General features: G+C 58.0%; 3 protein-coding genes and 1 pseudogene across 6 annotated transcripts; 1 reads left to right on the plus strand and 3 right to left on the minus strand.

Moving 5' to 3' along the window:
- The first annotated feature begins 992 nt into the window (after positions 1–992).
- Positions 993–7,348, plus strand: Tmem259 (transmembrane protein 259). Of its 4 annotated transcripts, none has more exons than XM_085692527.2 (12): positions 993–1,246; positions 4,094–4,174; positions 4,797–5,042; positions 5,145–5,244; positions 5,322–5,432; positions 5,526–5,648; positions 5,723–5,823; positions 5,919–5,976; positions 6,100–6,132; positions 6,204–6,336; positions 6,432–6,531; positions 6,608–7,348. In XM_085692527.2, the coding sequence occupies exons 1-12, from the start codon at positions 1,031–1,033 to the stop codon at positions 7,040–7,042; spliced, it is 1,737 nt and encodes a 578-aa protein (XP_085548653.1). In that variant the 5' UTR covers positions 993–1,030; the 3' UTR covers positions 7,043–7,348. The 4 variants fall into 4 exon arrangements, with proteins under 4 accessions (XP_085548653.1, XP_085548651.1, XP_085548652.1 ...); XM_085692525.2 differs by having other exon boundaries at positions 995–1,246; positions 6,049–6,132; XM_048459720.3 differs by lacking the exon at positions 4,094–4,174 and having other exon boundaries at positions 1,000–1,246; positions 6,049–6,132.
- Positions 7,278–13,847, minus strand: Grin3b (glutamate ionotropic receptor NMDA type subunit 3B). The gene is made up of 9 exons (XM_048459757.3): positions 13,434–13,847; positions 10,770–11,362; positions 9,574–10,606; positions 8,681–8,826; positions 8,483–8,598; positions 8,244–8,395; positions 7,911–8,075; positions 7,759–7,826; positions 7,278–7,676 (listed from the first exon to the last, which is right to left on the minus strand). Exons 1-9 carry the CDS (start codon positions 13,845–13,847, stop codon positions 7,364–7,366), a joined length of 3,000 nt encoding a protein of 999 aa, XP_048315714.3. The 3' UTR covers positions 7,278–7,363.
- Positions 13,848–14,131: 284 nt separating this feature from the next.
- On the minus strand, positions 14,132–17,473 carry LOC125416640 (nucleophosmin pseudogene; annotated as a pseudogene).
- Positions 17,474–17,610: 137 nt separating this feature from the next.
- Wdr18 (WD repeat domain 18) lies at positions 17,611–24,515 on the minus strand. The gene is made up of 9 exons (XM_048459733.3): positions 24,282–24,515; positions 23,482–23,592; positions 20,296–20,429; positions 20,048–20,189; positions 19,255–19,398; positions 18,980–19,169; positions 18,722–18,888; positions 18,184–18,252; positions 17,611–18,099 (listed from the first exon to the last, which is right to left on the minus strand). The coding sequence occupies exons 1-9, from the start codon at positions 24,489–24,491 to the stop codon at positions 17,971–17,973; spliced, it is 1,296 nt and encodes a 431-aa protein (XP_048315690.1). The 5' UTR covers positions 24,492–24,515; the 3' UTR covers positions 17,611–17,970.
- Positions 24,516–25,761: the final 1,246 nt, after the last annotated feature.

Genomic DNA, 25,761 nt, shown 5'->3' on the forward strand with positions numbered 1-25,761 from the left:
GCCAGAAACAAAACTTGGACACCACAGAACCCAAGGTCCTGGGCTTCTGGCAGCTTAACTATGACCTGAGATCTCAAATTAATGGAATTTATTAATCCCAGCTCTCAGGAGGTAGAGGCAGGCAGATCTCTGATTTCTCGGCCTACATAGCTAGTTTCAGGTAAGCCTGGTCTACAGAACACCTTGTCCCTCCCCCTCCCTCAAAACGACCATTGCCTGCAGGTTTCCCAGCTGCAGTCAGGGAGCCTGGATTTAAATCCTCCTTCCCCACCTCACTGGGTATTTATCAGCCCTCCCTGCTCTCCAGGCTCCTGGTCTGAAAAATAGACAGGTTAATGCTTGCAAAGTGCTCTCTGCGCATCTGACACATACGTCAGAAATCTTAAGTATTTAGGCTCCGGCTGCCGGAAGCTGGCGGGGCCCGGGATGGCCACCAGCTCCCGCCGTCCGCCGCTCCTGGGCCACACCGGCAGCACCTACACTCCGCTCTCAGCGACGCCCCAGCCAGTGGGAAGAGTTATGCCAATGAGCGTGTGTCAGGGAGCCCCATGCTAATAACGTCCACATGCCGATGCCACGCCCCCTCATCAGCCTCCGCCAATAGGAAGCCGGATGCAAAGGACACGGGAATGTAGCTCCGCCCTCCCTCCCGCGGATGTCGCTCCACCGACACCTTTGCAGAGCGGCGGACACCGCGACCGCCGAGTCACGGCCAATGCAAATGAGTTGGGACCCGCGACCACGCCCCCAGTCCGGCCGCCGCTCACCCTCCCGACACGGGCGCGGCGGGGCGGAGCTCCTCCCAAATAACCAGGCTCCGCCTCTGCAGCCCGGCCTCCTGGGGCGGCCGTGGCGATCCCAGCGTGCCCCGCGCACGGGCGGCGCTCTGGCCCGGCGCTCTCGCCGGTGTCGCGGGCTGAGCGGACGCGAGCAGGAGCGCAGGCGGCGGCGGCTGGGGGCGGCGGGGGGGATCCGGCGGCCGGGACACGGCGGGGGGGGCAGCCGGCGGCCGCCGACACACGGGGCGGTGATGTCGGAGCACGTGGCGACCCCGGGGCCCGGGCCCAACGGCGGCGGCGGCGCGGCGCCCGTGCGCGGCCCGCGCGGCCCCAACCTCAACCCCAACCCGCTCATCAACGTGCGCGACCGGCTCTTCCACGCGCTCTTCTTCAAGATGGCCGTCACCTACTCGCGCCTGTTCCCGCCTGCCTTCCGCCGCCTCTTTGAGTTCTTCGTTCTGCTCAAGGTGACCCTTGACCCCTGACCTCTGACCCCAGCGGCCACCCACCTGCCCACTCTCACTGCTTCAGCACCTGGCGACCCCTGACACCTGGATGCCCAGATGTCAGTCTTCCCACAGATGCAGCCCCTGATCCCCTCTTCCCCAGCTCCCAGGCCCCGCCTCTTGCCCTTTGACCTCTGACTCTGCAGCCTGGGAGCCTAGGCCCCGAAATTTTCACTCAGGAACAGAGCCTGGTGTCCCCTTGGGAGCACCTCCCACCAGTCCAACTGGGGACAGTTCTCTGGTCACTCCTGTCCCATCCTGAGGCTCCAGTGTGGACAACCTTGTAGGCCGGGTGCCCACCCTCACCTGTCATTCCCATCCGACCCCACTCTGGGCCTCCCCTGGGCACAGTCCCCCTGCCACCCGGTGTCACTTCACTGTTCTCAGAGTCTTGTCAGGCCTTCTGTGGCTCTTGGGTGAGGTCACCTCACTGGGGTCAGCAGTAGAGTCGCAGCCAGGAACTGTGTGGCCTGGGACCTCAGGCCTGCCTGAGTCTTGTTGTGAAATTCCGGTTGCCAGGCCCTGCCCTGGCTGTCTTCCTGCTGTGTTCCAGGGGGACACTGGGTTCGCAGTCACAAAGGCTGCTCAGGAGGGATGGGCACCAGGCTGCTTCTCACTGGGCATCGTGCCTGTGACAGCCTTCCGAGAGGAGCTGGCTGGGCCATCTGGTGTTGGGGGCGTGTCATGATGTCGGTTGTGCTGGTGTTGGAGGGCTTTGCCTTCCTCACATGAGGTTGGTGAAGGTGGTACTGGCTCCTGTCACTGCTCCAGAGCTAGTAGCTCCAGACAGATGTCGGGTTCCCCTCAGTCAGCGGCCCCTCTTTCTTCCTACCTTCTACACCCTCAGAGTCTCCGATGATGACCCCCAGCTGGGGTGCCAGGTGCCTGAACGGAGCTGGGGGGTCTGTTGGATTACAGTTGGTCCATGCTGTCTGAATTGGGACAAACAGGCCATTTACTGACTGGTTTCTGGGGCTGCTGTTGTTTCGGGGAGCCCTGTTGCTGTGTTTCCTGCCCATCCTGCCTGCCCAGCTTCCTCCCAGCCTCTAGAGGGGGTGTGCCTAATGGCCAAGGCCTGTCAGGCCTGTACCACCTTGCACCCTGTCCCCACACCCAGCCTAGGCGTCAGCTCCTGCGGAAGTCCAGGGAAGAACTGCTGGCCATGGTGTCCCCTCTGCTGGCCTTACTGCCTCAAATACTGAAACTAGACAGACCTCCCTTGAGGCTCTAGGAGCCTAGGCTAAGCAGCTATACTGTGTGGGCGACCGTGGGGCAGAGGGAGCTGCAGGCTCCTCAGGGTGTGGGCAGCTGTTAAAAGGCGAGCAGGAAGGCCCCAGCTCCAGCCCTGTTCCAGTGGAGATCTGACTGCTGGCAGGTGCTGTGTGGCACCCTTGGTGGGCTGGGCTCTCCTGGAGATCCTGACTGAGGCTGGTGGCACCGAGTGCTCTGCAGGAGGTGATAGCATGCAGCTCTCACCAGGCCGGTGTGACCAAACTCAGGGCCTGCTTCTCTGGCACAGAGTGGGTAGCTGAGCGGAGGCGTGGCCCCAGGGCCCTAGTGGGATGCCAGACACTAGTTCAGTGACAGCTGTGTGCGGAGAGAGGCCTAAATACGTCCACCTGTCCCGTGGCCACCTCCCTCTGCCTCTGGTTGCCCAACACATAGAGCGCGAGCCTGTCTGCTCCCAGTTCTTGGGCCTGACTAGCAGGAGCTGCTGCCTCTGGTCTCGGCCTGGGGGTCAGTCTTCATGACACTCAATACAAACATCTATTCCTTGCCCCAGGAGAGCCTCACAATTCACAGGGGTAGGTGTTGGCTTTAGGTATGGTTAGCTCAGGACTTGAGCCTTGGTCTCGATCCCAGGACCCCCACCATCTGCCTGCTGCTGTGCATCCCCTCAGGTCACTACTAGGGGCTGGGTGCTTTGTTGACCCAACTCTGTCACCAGGCTGCAGAGGGGAGGCGTGGGCAGCAGGCAGAGCAGGGTGGGCAGTGGAGCGGCCCTGGCTAGTTCTGGCCTTAGGTTGCTTATGTCCCTTAAACCGCTACCTGGCGGAAGGTGGGGGCGTTGCTGCTGTGCTTGCCACCACAGAATCTCTCTCTTGAGATTGGGGTTCAGGCGTCCGTCTTGTCCGTGAAGAGTGTAGGGACTTGAGTGCACACATTGAGCATGCAAGGTTGTCCAAGACTGTCCTGACCCTGGTGACTCCCATTGCCTTACCTAGGGTCAGGGTCCTGGTTCTCGTGCATCTGCAGACAGATAGAGATCTGTACTGATCCGTGGGAATGCGGCAGGAAGTTCAGGCAAGGTGTCGGTGGGGGCCATAGAGGAGTTTTACCCTATACCCTGTACAGGCCCATGGAGCACAGAGTCCCCTTCAGCCCAAGGGCATGGCGCATGAGTGATATCCTGGAGTCTACAGGTGCTGCGAACGTCCCTGGCCTCCGCCTGACATGGGTTAGGGCAGTGATTCTTAACCTTGAATCTGTGACCCTTCAATACAGTTCACGTGGTGGTGACCCCCCCAGCCATAAAATTCTTTTCATTGCTATTTCACAGCTGTTATGAGTCATAGGATAAAAATACCTGCATTTTCCAGTGGTCTAGAAACCCCTCCCCCCAAGGGTCATGACCCACAGGTTGAGAACCCCTGGGTTACCAGCTTTCCAGTTACCCACACACTGCGGAGAAAGGGGAGGTTGTTCCCAAAGGGTGGGGCCTCTTGAGAGACTGTGGGTCTCTAGCATAGGGGTGTTTGAGGTTAATAAGTAGTATTAAGTAGTCTGTGACTTAAAATCTGTAACCAGGTGGTGGCGGCTCTACAGAAGGTGTTCCAGGCCTGCCTCAGACAACAAAACAAACACAACTTATATTCATTTATTTTGTGTGTGAGTACACATGTGTGTGGGAGCCTGTATCCCATGGTGTTCATGGAGAGGTCAGAGAATAGAGTGCAGGTGGCGACTTGCTCCGTCTGCCTTGTATGTCCTGGGGTCAAACTCAGGTCCTCGGGCTTAGTGGCCACTGCTGTACCAGCTGAGCCATCTCTTTTCTTAACCTGTACTTGAACGTCTGGAGCTGGGCTGGTCTCAGCAGGGCATCAAGGACCCCGCAGGGTGTGAGCAGAGCTCTCGCCTTCCACCCATCCCATGCCGAGAGCTTGGCCCAGGGTCTTCTGGCTGCAGGGTTACCAGCAAGGGTGGCCATTGTCCTCTTCCAGGTGAAAAGGCTGCCTGCTACTACTGAGGTGCCCGGGCCCCACCAGGGCAGGGCAGAGGGTGCCTTGCTGGAGATGACGGCTATTCTTAGCTGGTGAGATCAGGGCTTCGGTTAGCAGCAGTGAGACTGGGGTCCCCAAAGGCAACTTTGAGTTGAAGCAGCTGCTGGGCCAGGAAACCCTTCCAGTGGGGACCCTAGGCAGCTGGGTCCCAAGGAGGCACAGGTAGCCAGGGATAGCTGGCTGGGAGAGGGGTGTCTGGCTGCCCTGCTGACTGCCCTCCCCACCCCCAGGCCCTCTTTGTGCTTTTTGTGCTGGCCTACATACACATTGTCTTCTCCCGGTCGCCCATCAACTGCCTGGAGCATGTTCGAGACCGATGGCCGAGGGAGGGCGTCCTGCGGGTAGAGGTGCGTCACAACTCAAGCCGGGCACCGGTGGTCCTGCAGTTCTGTGATGGGGGGCTCGGCGGCCTGGAGCTGGGGGAGGAGGAGGAGGAGGAACTGACCGTGGAAATGTTCAACAACAGCTCCATCAAGGTGAGCGGGTCTGGGCACCCCGTCCTGGGGGCAGCCCCCCAGTAGACCATCAGGGACTGCCTCTTGTGGGCTCCACTGACACCTGGGTACCCTGTGCTGCAGTTTGAGCTGGACATCGAGCCCAAGGTGTTCAAGCCTCCAGGTGGCACCGATGCCCTGAATGACAGCCAGGACTTCCCTTTCCCTGAGACGCCAACTAAAGGTTTGTGGCCCCAGGTAGGGAGGGTGGCAAGGCCATGCTGAGGGTGGGGCAGCTGACCACTCTGTCCATCTCTGCAGTGTGGCCACAGGATGAGTACATTGTAGAGTACTCGCTGGAGTACGGCTTCCTGCGGCTGTCACAGGCCACACGCCAGCGCCTGAGCATCCCTGTCATGGTGGTCACCCTCGGTAAGGCAGCTTGGGTACCCTGGTGGACTGGGGCATCCAGCTGTGAAGGGCTCCCCTGCTTCTGTGACACTATTGACTCCCATCTGCCCACAGACCCCACCCGGGACCAGTGCTTTGGAGACCGCTTTAGCCGACTCTTGCTGGACGAGTTCCTGGGTTATGATGACGTCCTCATGTCCAGTGTGAAGGGCCTAGCTGAGAATGAGGAGAACAAGGGTGGGGCTCCGGGCGGGGAGGAGGGAGAAGGGAGGGATGATGGCCACCCAGCTGCTCACAGCCGCTTCTCCCAGGTTTCCTGAGGAATGTGGTGTCTGGGGAGCATTATCGCTTTGTCAGCATGTGGATGGCGCGCACGTCCTACCTGGCGGCCTTCGTCATCATGGTCATCTTTGTGAGTGAATAGGCATGGCTGGCACTCCTGGGGGGCCTGCTGGGCTGGGGTGCCCACCCCCAGGCACCCCCTGACTCTGACCCTCCCACCCGCAGACTCTCAGCGTGTCCATGCTGCTGCGCTACTCGCACCACCAGATCTTCGTCTTCATCGGTGAGTCCTGGCCGGCCGGGGGTGGGCTGGGCTCTCCCCAGGCCCTCACGGGCGGCCGCCCTGTGCCCGCAGTGGACCTGCTGCAGATGCTGGAGATGAACATGGCCATCGCCTTCCCCGCAGCGCCCTTGCTGACCGTCATCCTGGCCCTCGTCGGTGAGGACCCCCGCTGCGCCCCCGCCCCCGCCCCGCCCCACCCGTGCCAACCCCGCCGCGTGTCCCCGCAGGGATGGAGGCCATCATGTCTGAGTTCTTCAACGACACCACCACGGCCTTCTACATCATCCTCATCGTGTGGCTGGCCGACCAGTATGATGCCATCTGCTGCCACACCAACACCAGCAAGCGGCACTGGCTGAGGTGGGGGTGGGGCCAGGTGAGGGGCGGGGTCAGAGGTGGATCCGGGTGGGGCAGGGCGGGGCCTGTCTGACAGAGCGACTTCTCCCGCCCTGCAGGTTCTTCTACCTGTACCACTTTGCCTTCTACGCCTACCACTACCGCTTCAACGGGCAGTACAGCAGCCTGGCCCTGGTCACCTCCTGGCTCTTCATCCAGGTGAGAGCCGCCCCTGCCTTGCTGCGCCCCACGAGGCCTCATGTGGCCTCGCTCACCCGACCTCTGTCCTCCGCAGCATTCCATGATCTACTTCTTCCACCATTACGAGTTGCCGGCCATCCTGCAGCAGATCCGCATCCAGGAGATGTTGTTGCAGACGCCACAGCTAGGCCCCGGGACCCCCACAGCGCTGCCTGACGACCTCAACAACAACTCTGGCTCCCCGGCCGCCCCCGATCCTGGTCCACAGCTTGCGCTAGGCCCCAACTCCAGTTCCGCTCCCGCCGGCGGGTCATCTGGGCCTGGCTCGCTGGGCGCCACGGCCTCAGTATCCGGCAGTGACCTGGGTTGGGTGGCCGAGACGGCTGCCATCATCTCGGACGCGTCCTTCCTGTCTGGGTTGAGCGCCTCGCTGCTGGAGCGGAGGCCGGCGGCCCCTAGCAACCCAGACAGCGCGCGCCCTGACCCCGGGGTCCCTCAGGAGGATTCGCCTGCGCCTGCCGGGTCCTGAGAACTACGACTTGCCCGGCTCCCGGCGGGGCCGCGGCCGGAGCCTGAGAGAGCTGTGGTCTGCAGGGAGAGGGGCTGGCGGTGAAGGTTCTGGAAGCGGCCGGGACAGGGCAGCGAGGTGCGGTGGGCGCGTGGCCGCCGGCCGCCTGGTGCTCACCAGTGCCTTCCACACGGCGCCCGCGCGGGGCCGAGCGCCCGGGTCCGGACTCGCAGGTGGCGGCTCAGGACGCGGGGCACACATTCTACGCTATTTAATTGCAGTGTACAGAGTCGTGTTTGTATATAGAATAAACTGTCGTGGACAGCGCGGCTGTGTGGTCCCTCAGCTTTCCGCCGATGGTACCTGCAGCAGGCGCAATGGCCGGAGCTGGGCGCCATCCCCCAGTCGGGCCCGCAGCTCCCCGCGCCGCAGCAGTGCACTGCGCAGACGCTCCCGCGCTGCCTCGATGCGCAGCTCCAGCTCTTGCAGCTCCGCTTGCGGCCCAGGCCCATTCGAGCAGAGCCACGGGCGTTCCCCGCCGGCCTCCCGGCTTTCCAGGAGGAACCGCACGCGCCGCTCTCGTTCAACAACAGCCCTGCGCACCCGCCTCCAGCGCGCCGCACCTTCAGCTGCAGGCAGCTGCTCCTCGGGGCCGCTAGGACAGAGAAGGAGGCAGTGGCCCTTGCAGCCCGCCTGGCCACCTACCTGGGGCTCCTCCCTCCCCGTCCCACGCTCACCTGCACTCTTGCTCCTGCTTCTCCTGGTGCCCTTCTGGCGTCCCAGTGTTGAGGGCACGGTGGATCTTCTAGGGACACAGACAAGCATGTCAGGGGGCGTCCGGGCTGCCCATCTGTGCCATCCCACCCTACTCTGGTCCCTGCAACCTCACCTGACTCGTGTGAAGCCAGTACTGCAGTTTGTTTCCCCTGCGGATACGTGGCAGCACCAGGCGGTAGAAGACGTGCTCACCCAGAGAGCTGAGCAGTGCGCTGCCCAGCCCGAGACACAGCAGCACAAACAGCCCCGAGAAGTGGTAGACACCCATCTGCAGCGTCTGCACAGGACAGCGATGTCCCCAGGGGGTCAGGATGTGGACCCCGGGGCAGGGCCAATAGGTGGGAATATCTTACGAATGAAGGGGTGTTGGGGCTGTGTAGGGTGAGTGCCAACGCACACAAACATAGCCAGAACTCCCCACCCTGTGTCCCGGGGGCCTGCCCACCTCCGTCATGGCGAACACCCGCTTCCCGCAAGGCACCATCTTGTACCACTTGTCATGGAGCAGGTCAATGAAACCTGAAGACTTGTAGCGACTGATGAACTCCGACAGGTTGGAAGTGAGCGGTGAGTTCTGGGGCAACCCTATGCCGTAGCCTGGAGAGGTTGAGCCGGGTGGGAGGAGGCTCCACTAAGCTGTGTGCACCCACGATTGGGATGCCCAGAACCCCACTACACACTCACCCTCGATAGCAAAGGGTTTGCCCACGGTGAGCAGCTTACAGTCTGCATCAATGGATACCTCGTAGTCCAGTAGAGACTTGTCCATGATGAAGGCATTAAGCTTGGGTGGGTCGCTCCTGTGGAGCAGGATGGTGCAAGGTCAGCAGGCCCTGAGTGACAGGTGGCCCACCGACACCGCACAGTACCCTGCAGACTCACGTGAGCATGGCCACTCCATGTGGAGTGGTGGGCGCACTGTGGCGCCGCATGTGCGCGTGCATCTCAGGGAAGCTCGCCTTGATGTAGGCCTCTGCACTGCTCTCCCACACGGTGCCGAAGCGGAAGCCTTGGGAAGGGTGGTGCAGCTGCAGAGGAGGAGCCTGCTTGACCACGTGCAGTGAGGGGCCTCACACAGAGCTCAGATGCAGTGCCATCAGCTCCGCAAATGCTCCATTTGGGAACCCCAGAGACACTCCCATCTTTTTTCTGCTCTCACCCCAACCCCAGTCCTCACCTCACCTGGCCTTGGCCATCAACCACTATGGTGGCTAGAGCACTGGGCAGCACCTAACTGCAGGGAAGGCAAGACTAGGGGTGGGGTCAGCAGGATGCGACCAGCTAGATCCCGAAGAGCGAGGGAAACTGTGAGAAATACCATGAAGGCGAGGATAAATTCAGATGTGATTGATTCAGCCCGTTATCCCTGAAGGGCCGTAGTTGTTGTTGTTTTTGGTTTTTTCAGACAGGGTTTCTCTGTAGCTTTGGGGCCTGTCCTGGAACTAGCTCTTGTAGCCCGTGTTGGCCTTGAACTTCCAGAGTTCCGCCTGCCTAAACCTCCCTAGTGCTGGGGTTAAAGGCTGCGCCACCACCGCTCACCTGGCTGCAATTCTTTTAAAAAAGGACTCATCCTTAAGAATGAAGGCCTCTGATGGCGGTGGTGGCTCAGCCTTTAATCCCAGCACTCAGGAGGCAGAGGCAGGTGGATCTCTGTGGATTCCATTTCCAGCCAGCACTGCAATTGAGTGAGTCTCTAGCTGGAGGTGGTCAGCTGAGCCCAGTGCCCACCCCACCCTGACTTCAACCCACAGCCCCTCAGCTTTCCCAGGCCCCACCTTGGGGTCATGGATTCCAGACAGCTCCTCAAAGGTCTTGTCCCCAACCATGACGGCAGCCAGGTTGGCTGTGTAGCTGGACAGCACCAGCAGGCAGAAGATTGCCCAGAGGTTCATGAGGAAGCGTCCGGTAGGACACTTGGGTGTCTTGCTGGAGACAGTGCGCCCAAAGAGGATGGCATAGCAGAGGTTGAGCGCCGAGGAGTAGGAGAAGACAGTGCCACGGTTGCGGCCGCGGGGCGTGAGTCCGTAGGGGCTTCGCCATTCGTACAGGGTAAGGAAGAGCGCTGTGAGGTGCAGAGCGGCAAAAACACCCACCCACATGGACCAGTGCAGGGGCCACATGAAGGCCCCGATGGGTGAGGCCGTGTCTCGCGTACGCACCATGATGCCCAGGCTGGTGGAGAAGAAAGGGCTGGTGAAATCCACCACCCGGGAACGAGCCGAGTTGATGCTGAAGCTGGTCACAGCCATGTGTGCCCGGCCAGCCAGCAGATCACCCACCAGGCCTGTCCAGCGTCCATCACGCAGGGCCCCATATTTGCCATCCCCCACAATATAGAGCTCGAAATCGAAGGCCAGGTCCTCAGCCAGCCGCTCCAGCAGGTCGATGCAGTAGCCGTAGCAACATCTTCGCAGCGCGCGGGGAACCGAGCCGTTGGCTAGTGCTGCAAACAGCGCATCCAGCTTGTACGAGTCGTTGGTGCCTGGGTCTAGACATAGCTGCCCAGCCGGGCACTGCCCATCCTCATCGGATTCCCTGGTGAACACAAACGGGTGCTCCACCAGGGTCACCACTCGCAGCTTTGGCCGTGCCTGGGTGCCAGATGGAGACGGGGTATGCACAGCAGCCATCCCCGGCTCAAACTCCAGTTCTCCATCCTGCCAGCTGCCTACCGTCGCCCAGGCTGGGGCGCCCAGCGGGTCCCGGCGCAGGCTCCACACCTTGAAATGCCGAGACACGTGTACCTGAGAGGAGCCTGTCACCCACATGGCCCCTGTGCGGCCCTGGAAGGATGTGTTGCTTAGAAATCTGGGGAATGTAAAAAGTAGGGATTATCACAACTCTGAGAGACCTGCGCCTTGCTCAGCTAGCCCCCGCCTGGAAGCCATGGCAGCTCTAGGCCTGAGGACGGAGGGACAGCCACCCACCTCTAGGTTATGTGCCTGGCCTTTTCCCCCTAAGCTGGACTCACCGAGCCAAGGTGTGCCCAGATGACTCAAGTCCAGCTGGTTTCAGGTCCTCACAGTTGACGGCACCTGGAAGCAGGGCACGCTCCGGATGTGCGAGGGCCATGCTACCGAGTGCTCGTGCCACAAGCTCCACCGTGTCGTGAATGGCAGCTTCCAGTGAGGGTCGTCTGATTTCTCCCAACGCCAGCACCCCAGGTGACAGGCCAGCTGTGGGCAGTGCCTCGGCAGGCAGTGGTGTGCCCAGTAACCACTGAGGACCTGGGGGTGCAGCCTCTAGGACCTCATGTGCGCGGGCAGCGCTGCAGCCGAGGAGGACCACAGCAGGCACTAGGCTTTCTCCCCCGTCCAGTGCCCCCAGCAGGGATAGTCCAGCCCGAAGGCCGCCATTGCTACTGTCCAGCCGGCTCAGGTCCAGCACGAACTTGGGAGCCTGGCCAGCACGGCTAGTCCAGAGAGTCACCAGGCTGCCAGGGTCCCGGACACGGCAGAGGACCAGAGCAACATCCTCCCAGGCATGCGCCTGTAACAGGGACACCAACACATCCAATATGGTCTCCAGGGGACTGGCCCAGTCCAGCTGCAGATGGAACGGGGTCTGGGAAGAGGTGGTTCCAGTCAGTGCTAGTGAGCTTGGTATCAGCAGCTCCATCTCCACCCCACTCTCTCAAGCAAGGTGTCCTCTTGAGAGCTGGGCATCGTCCTGCCTGCTTCAGCTCACCCTGCTCTGAACCCTCTAAACCTCCCCGGTACCTGCCCTCCCCACTCAGGCTGGTCTTGAACTCACGATCCTCCTGCCTCTACCTCCAGAGCCCTAGGATGACAACAAGCATGTTATGCCATGCTGAGATGGGATCCCTGACCCCAGCCTCCCTCGCGTTGCTTTCTATGCTGCAATGCCCTTTTCTCTCCAAGCCAGTCAACTCCCACATGTTGGGGAAGAATATTTTAAGGTGTGTTGCTTTTGTTTATGCTGCATTTATTTAACTCGGTGAAGCTGCGATTCTCTGTCTGCTTAAAACACCTAAAGAGCTGAACGGCCAATAGCAAGGGAGGAGCAAGGATAGGCGGGGCTGGCAGGCAGAGAGAAGGAGAAAAAAAATGAGGAAGAGAACAGAACAACAAGAGAAAAAGGAGAAGGGAACCCTGTGGGGCACCCAGCAACACAGCCAGTCACGGAGTAAGAGTGAAAGTAAGATTTAAGGAAAAGCCGGGCGGTGGCGCACGCCTTAATCCCAGCACTTGGGAGGCAGAGGCAGGTGGAGCTCTGAGTTCGAGGCCAGCCTGGTCTACAAGAGCTAGTTCCAGGACAGGCTCCAAAGCTACAGAGAAACCCTATCTCGAAAAACAGACAAACAAGCAAAGATTTACAGAAGTGAAAGACAAGAGCCCAGTGGCAAAAGGTAGTTGGGTTAAAGATAAGAAAAGCTGGCAAGAAACAATCCAAGCTAAGGCCGGGCGTTCATTTTTAAGAATAAGACTCCGTGTATGATTTCTTTGGGAGTGGGTGGTGGCCCCCCAAAAAAAGCCTAAAAGCCTAAAACATCACACAACACCTACACATCCTTCAAAGCCCAGCTCTGTTGCCTCTTCTCTGTGGACATTATCAGGGAGAACCTTGGACTCTCCAGAGCTCTCCCAAACTTTGGTTCCTGTCTGTCTCCTGGCTTCGGTCCTGACCTAGTTCCACCCCGCCAGGCGCCCCCTAGTGCTCAGCACATCCAGAGCGTCCTTAGGGGTTTTGTTGCACATTTGGAATACACAGTGTCCGCAGTAGACACCCAACATGCCCTGGGCGCTGCTGTCAGGGACGCGTTGCTGAGGATCACAGGAGGATACCACAGCCCTGTTTCGGGAGGCCAGGCCAACCCCAGAGGAGCCAGAATTGACTCAGAGGCTGGAAGCATAGCCGGCTGCAGTTCCCAGAAAGGGACAATCTTCAGCTTTGGTCTTGAGTCTCCCACCCAACCAAGAAGCCGTAGGGGATACAGGGAACCCAGGGACACGAGTCACGGACCCTCCTCTGAGGGTCTCCAGCCCTGCTCCGGGTTGTTAGCCCTGGTGGGAACTTTAGTTGGCCTGCTGGGTCCGGAGTGAGACAGCTTCAGACACAGAGACAGAGACCCTAGCCTGGTGTAACGGCGCACGCCTTTAATCCCAGCACTTGCGAAGCAGAGGCAGGTGGATTTCTATGAGTTTAGGGCTAGCCTGGTCTACACAGTGAGAGGCTGTCTCAAAACATTAAGTAATTTTAAAAAGTTAAAAAAGAAAGAAAGAAAGAGAGAGAGAGAGAGAGAGAGAGAGAGAGAGAGAGAGAGAGAGAAAGAAAGAAAGAAAGAAAGAAAGAAAGAAAGAAAGAAAGAAAGAAAGGCATAGCGAGGATGAGGTTGGGGATGGACCAGCTCTGCTCTGGGGCTGGAGGCCATCAGAGCGCTGTGGATAGGGAGTTGCTGGTCTGTAGGGCCCCTGGGAGGGAAAGATGGACTTCTGGGAGGATTTCCCAAACTGGCCAAGTCCAAGGAGAAGAGAGTGGAGCACCCTCCTAGCCAAGGCGTGCTTAGGAGGGAAGGGACAGGGCAGGGCAGGGGTCTTCTCCATTCCCTGGTTGGAGAAGTGGGGCTCCCCTTTCCAGTCCCCGCGCCCCAGGGTCCCCAGCGCTCTCCGCATACCGGGGTTCCGAGGGACGCGCGCGCCTCCCTCCGCAGGATGCTCAGTACCGGGGTCTCCGTGGCCGCTGCCAGGAACTGCAGCAGCCGCAGCTCGGGCCGCGCCTCGGGAAAGGCTACCGAGGCCACCACGCCGGGCGGTGCCAGGACCTGGCACAGACCTCGGGCCAGAGACGCGGGGTCCCGGGCGGGGGACGCGATGGCCACCAGATCCAGACTCAGGTTGTGCGGCAGCCGCGGTGCGGGGATGGCCAGGGCGGCCAGGACGCGGGCGCGGGCGGCGGGCGCGCGGGGCAAGAGCGCAGCTAGGCGCAGGGAGCCCCCGGCACGCGAGGTAACCCCGCAGGGCTGAGGGTGACCGCTCACCGCCCGGAGACCCAGCGCCAGGACGAGCCACAGCGTCCTTACACGTTCCATCCCGAAGTTGCCACTGTGCGCGGGGAAGGAGGAGACACCTGGGGCAGTCCGCTCCCGTCCCTCCTTTGGGTTCCCGTCCACTGAAGGAGGAGCTGGGCCACTGCCTGGCTTGTTGTGGCTGGCAGGAAAGGATTGGGTGATGCCTCCCACAGCCCAGACAGAGGTTCCCAGAACAGTCTCTACCAGCTCAATAGTGTGTGCACCCTGGGGGAAACTGAGGCAGGCACATCTGGTGAAAATCTGTAAGGTAGATCCGCCGTCCAGTCCCAGCAATCATCTTTTTTTGTATTTTTTTTTTACTTTATTAAAATACTGCGCTTATTTCACATGTATCTTTTGTTTCTGTCTCCCTACCATTTCCACATCTGATCACCACTGTTACTATGTCCTGTCATAACACTCCATACATACTTAGAACCCAGTAAAGGGTGGAGTTCCATCCTTGAAAACTAAGCAGGCATTTTAGACAACACATTCTTGGCAATGGAACCTGGACAACATTTATCAAACACAGTAGGGAAAGTTCTCACTGTGCATTGTAAAAAGGACAGCCAGATATATCAACTGTTGCAGAAATTAAGTAAGACGGAATATTTCAAGCTGTTTAAACCATGTTCTTAAGGAGACTTCCTCCACTGCCAGAGATCTTGAATAGTCTCCTGGTCAGTCACCTGGAAGCAATTCTTCCCATCTTCCTCTTCCTCCTCATCTCCATCTTCTTCCTCTCATCATCTTCTTCATCTCCATCATCATCATCATCATCATCGAGTTTTGCTTTTTCCTGTGGCCCCTTGTTGCCACCCCCAGGAGCAGCTCACTCTCCAGACACACTCAGCAGCTTTACTTCCTCCTCCTCCTCCTCCTCTCCCTCTGCAGCTCCCAGGTGCTGCCCACTGCTGTGCACAGGCCCTGACCCGCACTTCAGCCCCCAAGAGAAACTTGACTGCACAGACATTTTCAAAGTTGCCAGCGTTGCTTTAACTGGATTGCCTGCATAGTTTCACGATGTGTGACTCATCTTTGGCCCCAGCACCTGAACTGACCGTTCTCAGCGATAACCGGTGCTCATTCTCATTGTCATCTGCCTTAAGGTGGTAATCTTTGTCGGCTTTTAGTTCACAGCTGAAAAGGTGGCTCTGAGACCTTAGAGAGCTCCTGTCCATCGCGTCTTCCATGAGGTGGAGGCGCGTACTTCGGTGGGAGAGAAGTCGTACGGAGAGTTCTGCCTGCTGCTCCTCAGAGCAGACACGCAGGATGGAATCACGCCAGGACAGGCAATCATCTTGAATCACAAAAAACAAACAACAAAAAGGTATCTGTATTTATCTTGGGTTTGTGGGGTAAGTAGCATTCTGCAGCCCATGTGGGGACAGCTTTTTGGGCTCTGTCATTCCTCTCCACTCTGGGTCCTGAGGATTGAAGTAGGGTCCTCAGACTTGGCCACAAGCGTCCTTACTCAGCCATCTTGTTGAGTTTTTTTCTCTTTTAAAATATGTCTTATTATTGGCACACACCTTTAATCCCAGCGCTTGGGAGGCAGAGACAGGCAGATCTCTGTGAGTTTGAGGTCAGCCTGGTCTACAGAGCGAGGGTCAGGACAGCTGAGGCTACACAGAGAGACCCTGTCTCAGAAAACACTATCATTTTTCGTATTCATTTGAGACAGGGTTCCATTATGCAGCCATGACTACTCTGGAACTCCATGTTTACACCAGGCTGCCCTTGAACTCAAGAGATCCATCTGGGTCTGCATTTGGAGTTTCTGTGGAGGGTGGGTCCACGCTCCCAAGGACCACTGGATTCCCTGGAGCTGGATGTGAGCCACCCAGCATGGGTGCTTGCAACCAAAGTCACGTTCTCTACAATAGCAGTCTGAACTGGCCATAGAGCAACCTTTCCAGCCTCCAGAACTCTTTAACCTTCCAAACCCAGTGTCAAAAGCCCAGACACCCCCCCCCCCCCGCCCCGGCTAGGCTCATCTTCCTATGACTCATTTAGGCAGCAGGGAGGACGGGGTAAATTCAGTCCAGTTCCTCCTGCCTCTCAGGGCTCTCATACAGTAGACCCTTCATCACCGCTTGAGCAATCCCTTACACTGTCCTCCTCCACTCCAGAACCCTCTATAGCTCCCAGCTGTCTCGGTCTCCCCAACTCAGTTGACTCAGGTCCAGCTGTCAGCTGAGTTTGGCCTATAGGATCAGGGACCAAAGGCCTCCCTAGCCAGGAGGCTCCTGCTGGGAACTCTGTGGTCTGTCCTCACAGGCAGGGCCTGGCCTGGGAAAATATGGCATTCTCCCGAGAGATCAGGCGGCGCCTGCAGGGAACACTCAGCCCTGATGAATGAATCTACACTCACCACCCAGCCCCACCCCCCACGCTCATTCTCCTTGCAGAGTCAGTTAAAGGAAAAACATCCATCAAGCAAATAAAAACGCCAGCAAGACAGACTGCACTTTGAGCCATCTTCCAATGGGATGGCAGTCAGCTAGGCACCTGGCCAGGGCTCCAAGGTACATCAGGTTAGGGGTATTTCAGGGTTCCTGCCTGGGGCCATCATGCCACTTCGGGGATCCTCAGGGCATGCCCACCGCAAGTGCCACCCACCTCAACCTCTTGGATGGGGCTAAAGTCCTCAGAAATCTGCCCTTGTCCAGTGTTACCAGCTGGCCCTCTTCCAGTCTACAAGGACTCCTGGGTGTCTGTCTGTTCAGCTCACTGGACACGAGACAGTTGGGTTACAAGCCCAGCAGGACTTCACCACTCCTAACAGAGGGCAGAAAAGACCCTCCACTCCAGCTGAATGTAAAGACAGACACACAAGACATTCCTGGGGGGCAGGGATGCCTCAGCGTGTACAAACTTATCCACAAGAACCCGGTTTTGGACATTTCATGTCACGCCGCACAGCACTTGTGTCTGGCTTTCTCATTGGGCACGTCCTCACGGTTCCTCCACCCTCCTGCTGTGGGCACTGGGGCTGTGCTGGTCTCAGCCTCCACCCTGGCCCGCTCCCATCTCACAAGGGTGTGTGGGGTCTTGGTCCAGGTTGCCCCACTGCTCAGAAGACTGGGAACAGTACCTTCCTGCAGCCTGGCACTCAACCAGCCTGATAATTATGATGGCTGAGTCCCAAAAGCAATCCTGATTTCTCATAAGCTCAGAGAAGCCAGTCAGCTCAGGGAAGTGGGGGCTGCACAAATGAAGGGATAATCCCGAGAGCCTGGTATGGATAAACATACTCATCACCCAAATGTCAGGAAGGCTTGGGCAACCTAGGCTAGCTAGCCTTAGCCTGGTCACAGCTGCTCACTCACACACACACACTCACACACTCCCAGACAGAACACCACACATCAGCAGGAGCATAATGAACATCAAGGAGGGGACTGAGTTCACCTTCTTCACCTGTCTCAGGTAACCTCCCAAGGCCTCTGGCGTGCTGGGAACCCATGGCTGGTAGAGTCCCTATGTGCCTCCCTCCCTCCAACTTCTCCTAAGGCAGAGAGGGAGCAGGAGCGGCTGGTGTGGGAGGAGTCAGGGTATCTGGGCCAAGAATGCAAAGAGCCAGCTCAGTGGGGAAACTAAGGCAAGCGTCAGGGACACCAGAGCACCCAGTCCTGGCACGGGAGGCTGTGGGTCCTCAGGGTACGGTCACATTCTGCCACCAGGTGCTGTCCAGGGGCGGACGTCCTGAGCGCACAGTGATGGGGTTTCAGAGTGAGGTCGGCACTGGCACCCGCTCCAGTTGCAGCGGCGACAGCTCTGCTAAGTCACTGTTTTATTTTTTGGATCATTAGGCAGAGGTGTCAGTTGGCGGTGGTTTTCCAGAAGGCTCTGTGGGTATTTGGGCTGAACTCCAGACTGGGCTCTGGACCATGTGGGGCTGGTCACTGCCTGGCTGGCCCCAGTGAAGATCCTACGCTGTCAGTCAGTCCCTCACGACCTCACCCACCCACGCCCTGGGGTCCTCTGGCTCAGCATACACCTCGTCCCCAGGTGTGAGGCATCCCAGTCCAGCCCCGGCCCCTCAGGGACAGAACAGCCCAGGCACAAGTTTCTTTGTCCCTCCTCTGTTAAAGCACCAGAGCCAATGGCAAGTCCAGTGACAGCTCCGCAGCTCGCGTCACTTAGAGGGCCGGGTGATGATGCGCGTGGAAAAGTCGAAGAGGTCCCGGTTGATTTTGCGCAGGTTGCGCACCTCCTCCTCCAGCTCCAACACGCGCACCGGCAGCATCTGATTGCCGAGCATGTTCTGTTGTGAGAAGGGCGTGTGGGTGAGGCTGCTCTGGCCCAACCCACCCAGGCCCCGCCAACAACCAGGACTAACCCCGCCTACCTTCTCCACGTAGCCTGAGAGCGCCGCCTGCAGCTGCTCCAGCCGCTCCAAGTAGGTCTGCTCAGTGCCCTGAAAAGTGGCGTGGTCACCCCGTTGTGTCCGGTGTCACACAACGGGGCCTGCAAGGGCGGGGCATGCCAGGTAGCACTCCGGACACTAGGTCCTCAGCCTGTGTGCCACCCTCTGGGGGGGGGGGGACGGCGCCTGGGTAAAGTCCCCCCTTTTGGGTGCTCTCCCATCCCCAGCTCCTGTCCTCAGGCTGCCCTAATGGTCTATCCTGCTCCATCCTTTAAGAGCTCACCCAAGTGAGCTACTCACAGTGGGAGCAATAGGACAAGCCACCTTTTGAATGTGGGCTGACGAACAGTGTGCTTTCAGACAGGAATCATTGTGGGGACAGGTGGCAAGTGTGAGCAGCCATGGGTGCCAACAGTCTGGCAGTATGGACTCAGGTTTTTAAATGATGGCACCAGCACCAGGGGGCCTCCAGGGGCTGGAATGTCTGGCTGAGTGGGCTGCAGGCTAGCTGGGTGAGTACCTGCAGATGGAGCCCTAGCTGCAGGCGCAGACCCCCACCCTGGGCCTCATCTCCATGCTCAGCACCCAGCAGGTGCTTGTTGAAGAGGGGCAGGGGCGAGCTGGGCCTGAATTCAGGGTTCAGCATGCTGGGCGGGGCCAGGACGATGGCTGCATTGGTCACTGGGCCTGAAGGACACAACAAAACACAAAGTCAGGGCAGGGCTGCGGCCAACGTGCTCCCGGGAGGCGGGGCGGGGCGGGGCGGGGCGAGGCGCACCTTTGAGGGTGACTGTGCGCATGCTCTGCTTGCTCTTCACATCCCACAGCCGCACCGATTCGTCGTGGGAGCCGGAGAGGAGAACACTGCCGTCCGTGGACACCGACAGACACGTTACTTGGTTCCTGTGCCCCCTGAAGACCTTCCCTGTGTTCTGTTCAGGCCGGAAGCTGTGTTCTCTCTGTCCAGGCTGTGGTGTGGGGAGAGGTCAGCTGTCAGTGTCTGGGATGTGGGGCACCCACCGTGTGCTCCCTCAGCCCCCAGTGGCCACTCACCCAGCTGCACAGGTCCACCTGGAAGATGGAGCCATCGCTGCCTCCACAGAACACATGATGCTCAGCCAGGTCCATGGTCACAGATGTGATGCCCACGTCAAACAAGACAGACAGAAGCAGATCTCCCGAGGAGATGGCCCAGAGCTGCAGGGATGGGAGGCCTGGCACCACGGACAACCAGGCACACAGCCAAGCCAGGGAGCCAGCAAAGCTGAGGACCCTGGCACCACCCTGCCCATGCTACAAGCCTCTGAACCCATCACAGACGCGCAAGCCACTCTGGCTGGTGGTGCGGCAGCTCAGCTACTGCACCAGACAGGGAAACTAAGTCACCAAGGTTGGGTTAGGAGGCCATGTCTTCCCTCCCTATGCTCCTAGGTAGAGGCAAGGGGGCTCTAAGCTCCAGGTAAGCCATGGCTACACAGAAAGACAGACAGAGAGAGAGAGAGGAGAAGAGAAGAAAAAAGAGAAAATACTGTCTTATAAAAAGAGGGCTGGGGTAGAAGCCTGGTTTGATGTAGCAAAGTGAGGTCGTGGGTTCCATCTCTAAAACTGCACCAATAATAAACAAACAATCCCAAACTCTCAAGGGCAGCTGGCCACTGCAGCACAGCCGAGTGGGAATTTCCAGCAGACAGGCTAGACCGTCCATCTCTGGGTGTCCTTGGTCAGGCATAGGATTATGGGCTGTCTGGAACTGAGGCAGCCAGGGCAAGGGGAGGCCAGTCTCCCTCTCTCCTGGCTGAGCTCCAGTGGCAGTCAGGAATTCATGGGTCCAGGTTGGGGATGCTACCTTCACGGTCTGATCCAGCGAAGCGGTGGCCACCCGGGCCATGGGGCCCCCGAAGCCGCAGTGCAGGTCTGTGATGGGGAGTGTGTGCTGGGACCAGACATGCCTTGGGGCGAGGATCCTGGACGGGTCTGCCTGTAGCACACTGGGCACAAGACAGCAGTGAGGCCCTGTGCAGAGTCCCTGGCCCAGGACCCCCTGCCCTCAGGCTCCCGTGGGCTTTCTTTGCAGATTCCCGGCACGCGCCCTACCTGCATAAGTTCCAGACCAGCACCAGGCAGTCCTTGCCCCCTGAGACAAAGTGGCTGTTGTCGCCCGTGAACTTCAAGCACGAGACGTCCTGGTAGTGACGGCTGAGGATGACCAGGAGGTTCCCCGTGGAGACCTGGGATGGGCCAGGCACCAATCAGGGGTGACGAGAACCCCGTCTACCCGCTCCAGGCCACTGGTGGGTGGAACCAGGGCAAGGCCAGGACTGGCTGTGTCCCCGTGTCTGATGGCAGTGTGACACCACCAGGAAAGGGGGACATAAGTTTCCTGGGTCCTCTGAGCCTCAGGAGAGCCTAAACTTGATCGTGTCTAAGGTCAGCTGATCTAGGGGGTGTACTGGAGGCCTCCGCGGGCACATTTGCCCGCCATCTGCATGAGAACCGATTAGAAAACCAGAGGAAACAGTTCCGCAGGAGGAGTGAGGCAGCTGCCAGAACACTGGATCGAAGGCCGGTGTCCGTCCACCTCACAACAGGGAGGGACAGAAGGACAACGTGGTGTCTGGGCACCCGAGGACAGAAAGAGCTCCGCCATCTACACACTAACATCACAGGAGACGGCTCCCAGCTGCAGTCGGGCACTGAGACTCACTGGAGTGCCTCCCCCAGAAAAGGGCTGTGCAGCGCCCCCTGGTGGTCACGACTCAGACTCCTTAGGGTGGGGCAGGAGGAGGTCCCCAGGCTGGAGTCACCTTGACACAAACAAGAGTCACCTGCTGGGCCATTACGTAGAGCATTTTCTTGATTAAATGACTGACAGGGGTCTTCCCGCTGTGGGTGGCCCAGGCCTGGACAGGGTTGCCTTAGACAGCAGGCTGGGCTGAGCTGGAGTTCAGCTGAGGAGAGGGAGGAGGGGTCACCTGAACAAGAGGTCAAGGGCATGATGGGGAAAACAGAGACAGCTGACCCAAGCCTGTGGGAGCTCAGGGACTATGGCTGGGGAACCTGCACGGGAATGAACTGAGACCCTCGGAATGTGGGTGACAATTAGGTGGCTTCATCTATTGGGGGGTGGGGCTGGCAGTGGGACCAGAACATGGGAGCCCATTCCTCGTGGTGGGTGAGACACCTTGCTCAGCCTTGAAGCGGTGGGGAGGAGCTTGGTCCTGCCCCAAGTTGGTAGGCCAGACATTTTTGACTCCCTAAAGAAGACCTTACCCCCTCTGAGGTGAGGATGGGGGATGGCTGGGGTGGGAGAGGGAGGGAGGTGGAACTGAGGTTGGTATAGAAAATAAAAAGTAAATTACTTTAATAAAGAAAAATATGGGGAAAAAGAAGAAAGAAGAAGAAGAAGAAGAAGAAGAAGAAGAAGAAGAAGAAGAAGAAGAAGAAGAAGAAGAAAGCAGGCTGGATAGGCTAGAGAGATGGCTCAATGGGTAGGAGCACTGGCTGCTCTTTTAGAGGTCCTGAGTTCCATTCCCAGCAACCACGTGTAGCTCCCAGCCATTTGTAATGAGATCTGGTGTCCTCTTCTTGCCTGCAGGCATATGTGCAGACAGAACACTGTACACATAGTAAATAAATCTTGAAAAACAACAAAAAAACCAGGCTGAAATGCAGGGGTAGGATGGCAGCACTAGGGAGCTTGAGGGGAGACGGGTGTGAAGAGAACAGTCGAGCAGGAGGGCACCAGTGTGACTGGAGCCCGGGCCCCACCACCAGCACCACATAAGCCAGGACTGGAAGTGTTGACCGGAGGAGGTGGAACTCAAGGGCCACATAGTGAGTTCAAGGCCGGTCTGTACTACTTGTTACTTGAGACCCTGTCTCTAAAGACAAAATCAAGAACCAAGGATGACTCGGTGGGTGAAGTACCTGCTGTACAGACATGAAGACCTAGGGTCCAGTCTCCAGAACCCATGTTCAGCCATTGGTGACAGCGGCAAGTGGAGCTAGGAGCCATCTTGGGCGCCTGAGCAGAGAAACACTGGCCCACATGCCAGCTGAAGCTGCTCTCTGATGCTGACACGTGCACTTCACACAGTGCGTGTATAGGAAATCCAAGAAGGCACGGGAAAGGGATCTTAGATGCGCCCAACCTAGGTGGATCCCACTTGTGGGACCGTGCCTCAGAATCATGGTCTGAGAAGGACGTGGTGGCCCAGGGATGGCTTGGAGGAAGGAAGCTAGGAGGAGCAGAGACGTGGCTGACCTCAGCTCTGAGGAGCCAGGACAGGACACAGCCTAGAACCCTGACTCCTCCGGGTTCACTCATGGCCAAGGTCATTAACTGGGTCCAGTATGGAGTATTAGGAAGCAGGATAAGGCCGAGGGCACTGCCACCTCTTGTCATGACCGAGACAAACAGGAAGGGGCGGCTATCACAGGGTTTGTAATAGGGTTTTTTGAGACATGGTTTCTCTGTGTAGCCCAGGCTATCCTAGAACTCAGAGATCCGCCTGCTTCTGCCACCCTAGTGCTGGGATTAAAGGCGTCCACCCTCACCATCTGGCAATAATTTTATATTTTAAAAGATTTTATTGACATACATCTAGGATGCCCTCAGAGGTCAGATGAGGGTGTGTGCTGGGAACTGGAGTACCAGAGCTTTTACTGCTGAGCAGTCTCTTTAGTCCAATCGACAGTTTTTAAAAATTCAGTATTTTTTCAGGTTTATTTTCTTTATGAGTGCTTTGCCTGCAGGTACATATGGGCACCCAGTGCCCATTAAAGTCAGAGGCGGGAGTCGGCGTCTCAGAACCGACATCACGTGGTGCTGAGAACAGAACCTAGGTCCTCCACAAGAATAACATGTGCTCTTAACCACAGGAATGTTGCCTGTGAGGACGTTAACTGTTAAGTTGTTGCGTTCCTGGTTCCTGCTTCTTGCCCTGACATCCCTCAATACAAGCTATCACATAATATAACATCACAACACAATAAGCCAAACAGATGATTTCCTGCCTGAAGTTGCCTCTGATCAGTGTTTTGTCAACAGAAAGCAAGCTAGAACACTGTCTTTTTGTCTTTTTCTAAGTTTCTTTAGTGGTTACCCATAAAGGTGAGGACAGCACCGGGGCCACCTTAGGCTGAGCCCTAGGCTGCACCCCACAGTCATGATTTTGGGTAAAATCTTTAAGAACACCTGTCTCCGTCAGCCTGGACACTAACCACAGGTTACTCTCCAGCGTTCCCAAGTGACACATATATGTGACAAGCTGTTCTCACCTCCCACAGGTAGATGCTCTCGGCAATTCCTGCCAGGACATACAGGCCGTTGGATGCTGTGGTCAGACAAGTGACTGGCCCAGGACACATGATTTTCTGTTGGAGCTGGTCCTGGGGACACAATGTAAGACAAGCCATGTGAGCATCAAGAAGAGCAAAGAGGACGGAGTAGGGGTAGGCAGAATTCCCAGTGAGTGGTTGGGGTGTGTCTCAGGGCTAGACCCTGGCCTAAACCCCCCCCCCCAAGAAGGTTCTACCTGACATGAAGGAGGCTCTGGTTCCAGAAATATAAGAACCAAAAAAACCCCATGCCTCAGTCAGTCCTTATAGTGAAGAACCGAGGCCCTTAAGAGGGTAGCAAGAGCCGGGCGGTGGTGGCGCACGCACTCAGAAGGATCTGAGTTTGAGGTCAGACTGGTCTGCAGAGCTACTCGCACGACAACCAGGGCTAAATAGTGAGACCCTGTCTCGAACCGCCCTCCCTCCCCCCGAAAATAAGAGGGCAATAGAGCATTTGCAAACACTCCATCTCTTCCCAAGAACTGATCTGTCATGTCCTCCAAAAGCACGACTTCTATCGGACCCCACTTTACTTTCTGCATCAAAATTTGACCAGAAGTGAGCAAACGTTGATTCGCCACAGATCATCAGAGCATGCGCGCGGAACTCTCGGGGCGCCTTTGCACCAGGCCCGCCAGGATGCCAGCATCACACAGCACCCCGGGTCGGGTGACCCCAACTACAGCGCGTCCAGGCCTCGCGACTGTCCCTTGGCCCCCACGGATGCTGAGGCCACGCACCTTGCGCTGCAGCTCCCAGGCGCAGATGTAGTTCTTGCCTTGCTGCGCCGCCAGCAGGTATTCGCCATTGAGCAGCGCCAGGCCCCGCGGCCCCGCTTGTCCGCCGCGGTAGGTGAGCAGGTTGGCTCCCGAATGAAGCTCCCACACCACGCAGCTCCAGAGCTGAGCCGCGGAGTCCGTACACACCGCCACTTCCATGGGCGCCGCCATCTTGAACGGGCAGCCCCGCCTCTGAATCCCGTCATCCCTAGCGAGACTCTTACTATAGCTCCCGGCCGGCTAGAGCGTCTCCTAGCGGCCGAACGGGAGAGCGTGCGCACGCGCAGTAGCTTCGTCGTGGCGAGGGGGCGGAGTTCCTATGCTCACGCGTACAACGTTCGCCGCGGTGGGGACGGAGCCGCCGCACGCCCTGCGCATGCGTACCAGCTCGGCTGCTGGCGCGAAGGGAGCGGGGTCTCGCCACGCGGGCTCTTCGGGGTGGGGGTGGGGGACCAGCCGCTCCGCGCACGCGCGCGCTCTCGGTGCTTGCTCCCGCTGACTGCTCGCAGGATTTGTGGACCTCAGATCAGAGGCGATTGCTATGCAGAGTGACTAGAGATTTTCGCCGGTTCTGCTGGGTGTTTTGGCTCAAATGATTCAAACTTTTACAGTTGATTTTTTTCGTCTGGAGACACTCTAGTCCTCGATCAGTTCCTGTCTCAGCCTCCTGCGTGCTGAGATGACAAGCCTGTCACCATGGCCGGCTTACTTTTTAAACTTTGTTTTAAGGCAAAAAAATATAAAAAACCGACCTTTATGCTTTATTTAGTCCGAAAGAAATTAGTTACTCATGTAAGATCAGGTTACATACACACCAAGGATAACACGTCTGGCCAGGGCGTCGCTTTGGTGATTAAACGCGTACTGATTGACCACATCCTTTATTGATTCGCCTCCTCTGTGACCTTTCCTCTTTGGCGTCATAAATTTCACATTTGTATTCGGTTCACTCGGTGTAGACCCAACAAGTCAGTCTCCAGCCAAACAACTTTTAGTCTCAGGTCACAGCCTGCTGGCCGTAGGCCAGGTTTCAAACCAAGGGGTTTTGTAGTTTTGGTTTTTTTCCCTAATGTGCTGTTAGTAAAGGAGAACGGATGCAAGTGTTGAGTCTTGCAGCCGTGGATGTGGCTGTCCGGAGCTCTGTATCAGCCGGGGAAGCAGGGTTGGACGCCGCACCGGTGAGGTTTTGAGCCACTGTTGGGCCTCCCAGGGGAGGGAGGTGCATGCCGGGTGCCAACTTGGGACTCCGCGTCCTCCGAGCAGAGGAGACAGTTGGGGTGGAGAATGGCACTTAATGCGGCCACCAGATGGCAGGCACAAGCTGCGGGGACGTGAAGAACGCGGAGGAGATCCACATAGGGCAGCCTACAAGAGTCAGAAGAAGGGGCACCCGCTTGGAGCAAGAGACTCAGGGAAACATGACACGGACAAAGTCCTAGGG

This window comes from Myodes glareolus, chromosome 8 (assembly GCF_982192425.1).
Source record: "Myodes glareolus chromosome 8, mMyoGla1.1, whole genome shotgun sequence".
Lineage (NCBI taxonomy): Eukaryota > Metazoa > Chordata > Mammalia > Rodentia > Cricetidae > Myodes > Myodes glareolus.